The 8,656-nt window shown below is 37.9% G+C and overlaps 1 protein-coding gene across 2 annotated transcripts; it reads left to right on the plus strand.

Annotated features, from left to right (window-relative positions):
* On the plus strand, positions 1 to 7,271 carry LOC125662447 (uncharacterized). Of its 2 annotated transcripts, none has more exons than XM_056148154.1 (2): positions 1 to 352; positions 5,040 to 7,271. In XM_056148154.1, exon 2 carries the CDS (start codon positions 5,040 to 5,042, stop codon positions 6,768 to 6,770), a length of 1,731 nt encoding a protein of 576 aa, XP_056004129.1. In that variant the 5' UTR covers positions 1 to 352; the 3' UTR covers positions 6,771 to 7,271. The 2 variants fall into 2 exon arrangements, with proteins under 2 accessions (XP_056004129.1, XP_056004128.1); XM_056148153.1 differs by lacking the exon at positions 1 to 352 and adding an exon at positions 4,652 to 4,737.
* The last annotated feature ends 1,385 nt before the right edge of the window (positions 7,272 to 8,656 follow it).

The raw sequence follows: 8,656 nt of genomic DNA on the forward strand, positions 1-8,656 counted from the left end.
CTTATGCCTCAATGATGGTAACACAATGATTAGACGCTGATTAGTTTGCTGAAATTAAGAATTTCAAATCCTTTTCTTCTGATTTATTTAGCAAGCTCCAGAGTATCTGACATTGTATAACAATCCTCTGTACGTTATCAACCAAGTTATCAACTCTCATTTTATTACAATACTTTATCTTCATGAATCATACTTCATTCATTATCTCTACCTGTGTGCATTATGTGTGTCATTTAAACATAATTTCATCTATTGGACACAGATCTCGCGAAGTCTCGTTTACATCTCATGACTGCAGTCCAAAGTCTCCCGACAGTGAAGGATCATAAAATCTACGCCCACCATAGAAAATGTAAGTATTCACCAGAAATATGATGTCAGTATTGTTATCTGTATTCACCTGAAATAATAATGAAGAGTGAATATTCCGTAACCTGTATATTTTTAACACATTGTGCAAATGTCTCCCTGGTCTTATTCAATAACGGGAGTTCGAAATTTTATCAATAGAGTCAATAAAAGTGACTTTATTGACAAAACCATAAGCTTTGCGTTAGCTCTCTTGGCTAAGTCAATCGACTGGATTTTATTGAATTTATTAATACAATTTCGTACTCCTGTGGTAAATCAACCAGACACACGGTTGTCTCCGCAAATAGCCGACGCGCTGTGAATCTGGTGGAGACGCACGATAATAACTGTTACTGTAAGGTAGCGCTAGTTTCAATTTCATTCTTTCACAGATAAAGACAGTCAATTTCAAAAGAGCTGATCTTATTAGTTAACCCATCATTACTGATATTAATGATAATAATCACCACTAACAAAACAAAAAAAAAAACAAAAAAAAAAACAACCTGCGATAGCTGTCAACTGGAAATTGTATACCTGTCATTATGATTTGTTGACGTTGATTGGTTGTCTCTATATACTATATCTTTCCCTCTATATTGCATGAAGATCGAAAACCGTTTTACGCTCATGCTTGAATTTACACAAAGACAATTTTTTATCATTGTTCTGAGTTTGAACGAGACTAAAGACCGGCTTTAGATTGGCTAGTTAGTACGTGTCCCTACTCGCGCGAAAGTCTTAATGTATAGCCATTCTTCCCCCTAAGTGAAGCATTTCCACTTTGCGTTAGTACTCTTCGCTATGATTTACATTGATATTGAATTACTAACGCATTTTCTTCTATACGCTGTTTAAATTAAGTTTACCAAAACATTATTTCCGCAAATTAGAGAGCTTCAAAATGATCAATCTTATTACAGTCGATATGGCTTCTCGGCCAGTGCATGAGGTTATGTTAACAAGGAATATTTTCATAATTTTGATATCGGAAGGGCAACGTCAATTTGAAGTGTCACGATATGACCAATCTGTATGATCATAAGTAATATAATGAACCTGGAGTTCTATCGGAGCTTAAGAGAGCTATTACAGCATAAAATGGGTTGTGGGAGGGGGTGTGGACCAATCCTCAGAGGAAATAAGTCTGGAGAGTCCATCGTTATGCTTCCAGTGTGTCCATGGCTAAGCCTTAGTGGAGGGGTAGATCGTTACGGCCTAACAGAACATGCAATGAATATCCTTGTGTTGTAGAGTAGATCCCCTTAGTAGCCCCCTCAGGGAAATCTACATTATGTCTGACCATTAAGTATTACTTTAGAAGAATTCAGGATAGTGGAGGATACAGAGGGGCTTTTACGACCTCAGTTGAAAATTCAAAAATTATTTTCTATTCACAATTTAGTTAATCGTTTATCAACTTTGAATTTGAGAGTTGCTAAATCGCGGAACGTTGTATGTAATACATGTAAACAATACTATGTTTACCAGATGTTGTCCCTTTAAGTGGCATATATACTAAATACATGCGCAAAAATTAACTCGTGGTCTTCTCACCAAAATGCAATGCTATATTATTTAAGATGCTTGGATACTTTTTTAAAGGTTTGAAAGGTGATACCTACAACATTTGATCTTGTGTGCATGATGAAAGGTGAAGATAACGAACAGTGATCAAACTCATAACTCCTATAAGCAATACAAAATAAATAGTTGGGCAAACCCGGACCCCTGGACACACCAGAGGTGGGCTCAGGTGCCTAGGAAGAGTAAAAGTACAATGGTATATTATTTAGGACGCTTGGATACTTTTTCAAAGGTTTAGAAGGTGATACCTACAACATTTGATCTTGTGTGCATGATGAAAGGTGAAGATAACGAACAGTGATCAATCTCATAACTCCTATAAGCAATACAAAATAGATAGTTGAGCAAACCCTGGACACACCAGAGGTGGGCTCAGGTACCTAGGAAGAGTAAACATCCCCTGTTGACCGGTCACATCCGCCGTAAGCCTTATATCTTGATCAGGTGACAAACGATGCGAAATGTCACAAAGATACTAGCATACGATATAAGAAGAAAGGTGAAGATAACGAACAGCGATCAATCTCATAACTCCTATAAGCAATATGAAATAGATAGTTGGACAAACATGGACACCTGGACAAACCAGAGGTGATATAAGGTACCTAGGAGGAGTAAGAATCCCCTGTCGACCTATATCCTGATCAGATAAACGGAGTTATCCGTAGTCAAAATCAGTGTGCCAAGAACGGCCTAAAATATGTATGAAACACGTCAAACAGCGTGATAGGTTGTATTGACGAACTAGATCGTTATAACGATCATAGAATTTGCGAAATGCTGACTTCAAATGAGACTATTGAAACCCTTGCACCACCAACTTGTTTATGTTTGTCATATACACGACCTATTCTTATCTCGGACACGGGACTTATCAGAAATTCATTTCAAAATTAAGGATTATCTCCCTCATGCATAGCTCTTATCCTTCGACGAATTTGGCTCCACTTGTTTGGCAGGCTGTTTTTGGCTATATTTAGATCTAAAACTTCATAGTTATTTCGGATTTCAAACATTTCGGTTGAGCATCACTGTAGAGACATTATTTGTCGAAATGCGCATCTAGTGCATCAAAATTGGTACCGTATAAGTTTTACATCATGCGCTCGGTATATCATTTCGTACACGCGACATGATTTTTGCAGGTTCATATATAGAGTCTTTCATTGAATTATGAATGCTAGTTCAATACCCGTCATTTATACTTTCTGTTTCACAATACAAGATGAGTTTTATAATATACATGTCTGTACCGTGTTACAGAATCATATCACTTTTGGTGAAAAGACAACGAGTCAGAGTAAACCTTTAGCTAGCTAAGTTGGGATTTCCCGAAAAAATCCAATACTTAGGTTTGATTTTTCTTCTCTCTGAACTGTTAATTTGAGTAAAATCTCGGATATGGTCAAAGTTTCGACTTTGATTCTTTTCAAGAAATCCAGGCCTATGCCTTTTCAATTGGGGAAAATAGCGACATTTGTTTGAAATTGAGAAAAACGTTTCATACAAAGTTGTAGGATTAAAACCCAAACCAGTGCATTAAGGTATAATTTGACTTCGTGCGACTTTCAATTTGGCAAATGCTTACTTCACTTTGATTGACAGATGCCAAAGAAATTAGATTTAATTAGCTATATTAAGGTAAAATTGTAATATGTAGGTTTCAGAACCGCTACCCTGCTTTTATTTGTTTTCATTGTTTGGGAATTGTAAAACAAAGATTTGGGAAAGTACCTGATTTTTGGCATTGGGAATTAGGCCTTACCCCCTCTCCCCTCTACAAACCTTAAGATAACACCCGAGAATAGATATCAATATATATATACGTATTCGTCTTTCAAGACTACAAGAGCAACCTTCACAAAGTATCCCCGCCCCTAAAATCTGAACATTATCTGATTTATTTGATTTGGTACATTAAGATATCAATATCAAAATGTTGACATCAGTAGAGAGAGAGAGAGAGAGAGAGAGAGCAGAAATACGGTGACAGAGATAGATAGATAAATGTAAACGACCTATTTTGCCAAAACAACATTCCAATGGGTCAAACAAGTGTCTGTCGTGTTTCATACCGATTCTTGAAACACTGATTTTGACTACAAATAACTCCATTTAAGGCTTAAGGCGGGTGTGACTGATCGACAGAGGATGCAACATCATGAGAGAGAGAGAGAGAGAGAGAGAGAGAGAGAGAGAGAGAGCATCGGTAATAATATGGCACGCAATACTACATAGTAGTTGAATGAGGATGATTGAGGATTAAGGATATATCCAATTCCGTGAACCGTATAATCATTTCATTAATGTTAATAGATTATATAATTAATTCACTTCGGATTTGATTTCTTTCAAGATGGATTATCCTTGGTAATTTCAGTCAATCCAGTAATTGAACGACTGATAAAAAAAGTTACCCCGCGCCGTTCAATTATTATATTAAAGGTACTGATCAGGGGAAAACTCACTAAATGCCATAGCCAGTCTCCCGGTGGGAATCTATACATGATACCCAGAACAAGCACATAGCGGGAACCTCAATATTGATAGTTTGGGAGAAGCCTCGCGATATTGCCAGCTTTCCGAGGTGTGGGTGGGTGGGTTTGAGCTAAGTAAACAGTCTACTGGGGGAACTCTTACGAAATAACACCGGTTTTACATGCATGACTTTATTACTTAGATATACCAATATTGCTTTCTTTTCTTTGATTCATGTAAGGTCATCATGTTTCTATAATTAAGAAAAAAAAATATCATTTTTGATGAAAGAAAAGCAACAACAGAGAAAAAAGCATGAAGGTATGAACTGCGACGCTTAGTGCCGGCGTATTTCATGTAACACATTAACAATGTAATGTAAATAGACATGAAGAGCTGCTGTTCATAACCTTATGTAATATTGAAAACGAAATAGAGTTTTTATATTCTGTCACAATCCCCAACCGTTAAAATAGACGCACTATATTCATCAGGATTCAGACACGCACTGTCCACCATTACAATGTATTCATGAGATGACTTACATTATAATTTGTAAATACATCAAAGACAGAAACATGGGAAATGTGAATATTGTCTTATAAAGCACTCATTCATTTCAGATGGCACATTCCAAATTGAGCGTACCAAGCTTGGGTACACCCCAGCACTTTTTAGAGTGTGACATTAAAGACTGTGAGAGGAAATGTCAATTTTACTGCAATCCTTGCCATCAGCAGATGTGTGAACAATGCAGAGACGAACATCTGAAGAATTCAGGATACAAGAACCATGAGGTGGTCCTTTACCAACAACGAAAGCGACAACTGCCTGTGGAGAAATGCAAGATCCACCCCACTAAAGATATAGACATGCTTTGTGAGGAATGCCAAGTTCCACTATGTTCCAAGTGTGCGACCCAGAAACATCATCGTGGGCATATATTTATTGATCTGGAGACAGTTTATGCAGAAAATATGGCACTTTGCCTTGGGGAGATATCCAAAATCCACGAATATTTCCTTCCAACATCACAAGATTTACAGAAAGAAATAAAAGGCGATTCCACAGAAATAAAGATGATCATGGACAGCTTAAGAACAGCCATGAAGGTTGATGGAGAGTCCCTCACAAGCATAGTTAACGAAGTGGTGTCAAAAAATATACAACAAGTGGACAACATAGAACAGTCATTGCTGGAGAAATTACAGAGTCAAGATACAACAGTGAAAGATTACATTTCATATCTACATGACCTTGTCAAAGAGTTCCATAACTACCTGTCTTCTTCAAAGCTTACAGATATAATTCCTAAACTTTCTGAGAAGTTCAAGGATATCCGACCCCTACCAGAGAAAACAAAACCGGTTACACCAGTGTTTACTGTTAGTCAATATAGCAAAGATGATGTTGCCAAATTACTTGGAAAAATAAATTTTAAAGACACAAAAGCAGAAATAAGAAAATCAAAACCCATGGAAATTGTTTCTTCAACATCAATGGAATCTACAAGTCAACAGAAGAAACGAGACAGAGATACGAAATCTGATGTGAAACAAACAATGTCTCTATCTTCCTCTGTCACTGAGGTCAGGAAGTTTCATGTCCTAGATGTTAACAATGCATCCCATATGTCACTATATAAATCAGGCAGACTCTGGGTCAGTGACAATCATGGTAACCTTGTCCGAACAGATGTAATGGGGAATCAGCTACAAAAGATACGAATCAGTGCTGGAATGTGCGTCCACACAGTCGCACAGGACGGGGATCTGATCTTTATAGACAGTGATAATAAAGTCATCTATAAGATAACACTGGATTACAATATCACAGAATTCATTAAAACAGGCGACTGGACACCAGGCTCCATATACTCCTCCCTCATCAACGGGGACATTCTGGTGGGGATAGGGAAGGATAAAGAGAGTAAAGTCATGCGGTACAACAAGACAGGAAAAGAACTACAGAACATAAAGAAGGATAACATAGGACAGAAACTATATACTGTTCCAATCTATATCACAGAAAACGTCAACGGAGATGTCTGTGTGTCATACTTTAATGAAAAGGCTGTAGTGGTGGTGAATAAATCAGGACAACACAGGTTTTCCTACACAGGGTGGAAGTCAGGGTTCCGTCCCTTTGGAATATGTACTGATGTCCTCGGTCACATCCTGGTGTGTGATTTACACTCTGTTCATCTCCTTGATCAGGACGGTCAATTCTTGTCTCTATTACTCACAGAACACGGGGTATACAGTCCCTTGTGTGTGTGCGTGGATGATGAGAACAAGCTTTATGTGGGAAATCAATACAACAACATAGTGACAGTGTACAAGTATCTCCAGTGATTCTTACTTTGTGAACATGATGGATATTTATATTATAGGAATAACAACAAACCAACACAGTGGCAGTGTGCAATTATCTCCAGTGATTCTTACTTTGTCAACATCATAGATATATATATTATAGGAATAACAACACACCCACACAGTGACAGTGTACAAGTATCTCCAGTGATTCTTACTTTGTGAACATCATGGATATCTATATTATATTGTTTCTTCCTTAACGTCTCGCTCGAGAATTCTTCACTCTTATGAAGAAGTCAACAAGATCGGTGAAGGGCTTCAAATTTAGCCCTTTGCTCGGTGCTTACGGTCATTGAGCAGTGAGGGTTCTTTAGCGTACCACACCTACTGTGACATGGACTCACATTCAGAGTCTCGGGAGCTTATAAACTTTGACAGGAAATGTGAGTACATATAACCCGCCAAGAATCCATATAACGAATGCATCCTACTGCATAGCGTTTAATTCTTAAAAATAAAAGTTTGGTATGAGATGAAGACCTTGCCTTCAGAAATCTACATACAGAATATAAAATCCCCATCTTTTAAAAATATCTCAGGGGATATAGTTCTGAAATGTTTAACAGGTTATGTTTTCTTTGTAGCGGTCGGCCGGGTTCGATCACAGGTGGCCAGTTAGCTCAGTTGGTAGAGCACCTGACTAGAGATTCAGGGGGCCCGGGTTCGAATCCCGGTCTGGTCCGTTGCATTTTCTCCCTTCCCGTTACAGATTTGGTGCCGTTGACCACCCCTGGACTTGGAGGTGAAAGTCCTCCCAGGGGCAAATAAGAACTTGGGTTGTGTCTTCAGGGGCGAAGACATTTAAGGAGGGAGGAATGTAGCGGTCGGCCGGGTTCGATCACAGGTGGCCAGTTAGCTCAGTTGGTAGAGCACCTGACTAGAGATTCAGGGGGCCCGGGTTCGAATCCCGGTCTGGTCCGTTGCATTTTCTCCCTTCCCGTTACATCTTAAAAGGAAGTAAAATTTCAATGTCACAAGGTCAAAATATGAAATAAAAGGGATTGTCATGAGAAATCAATATACAAAATATGAAAGATCTACCTTGAACAGTTCAGGAGATTATCATAATGAATATTTCAGTGTAAATGAAATTATTCATTTTGTAAATGAAAATGAATTCCTTTGCTAAATTCTGACGAAGTCTTGCTGTTTTTAGGTGCCGAGGACGCTATACACCAAAGTTAACGGGTTGGACTTTTTGCATTGGAATTGAGATTGGTTCAGTAGTTATCGCTGAATGAATTACCCTGAATACGGGAAAACCATAAATATCATAACAAGAGAAATAAACGTTATGATAAGATCCTGAAGTTATTTTTAAAAATAGGTCCAGCTCAAACTTGACAACATAATAAGGCTTTGCCATAAAAAACCTGTCGTCACTAGACTCTGGCTTAAGGAGAGTGCATGTACGAAAATTTGTCTGGCTTGTTAACGAATCAAAACTCGTGTTACAAGTTACATAGGAAATAAACATACATACACTGTTTTTAACAAACTTTAATGGCTGTTGTGATAGGTATTAGAAACGCTGTAATTTATTTATAACTAAGACATTTTGCAGTTTTCTGAATGAGTGCAGTATCATATTGCATAGGTGATAAGACTTGCACAATTACTTTTATTAATTCATGACCATGCGATGTTTGTTTCATATTAGTAACTGACAAGTAAACAATTTCCCTTTAAGTTAGTGGGAAGTTGTTTTCATGAAACGAGCCACAGACAGGGATCCACAAATTCCTCAAAGGAGGCGTGACCTTAGATATTCTGTGTCTGCCCAGAGGGAGGGTGCAGCTAACGAAATGGCACATCGTGTTCTTTTTTCGCTATAAATTTCAAACCACGTTTCTCCCATGAGC

This window comes from Ostrea edulis, chromosome 8 (assembly GCF_947568905.1).
Source record: "Ostrea edulis chromosome 8, xbOstEdul1.1, whole genome shotgun sequence".
NCBI classification, from domain to species: domain Eukaryota; kingdom Metazoa; phylum Mollusca; class Bivalvia; order Ostreida; family Ostreidae; genus Ostrea; species Ostrea edulis.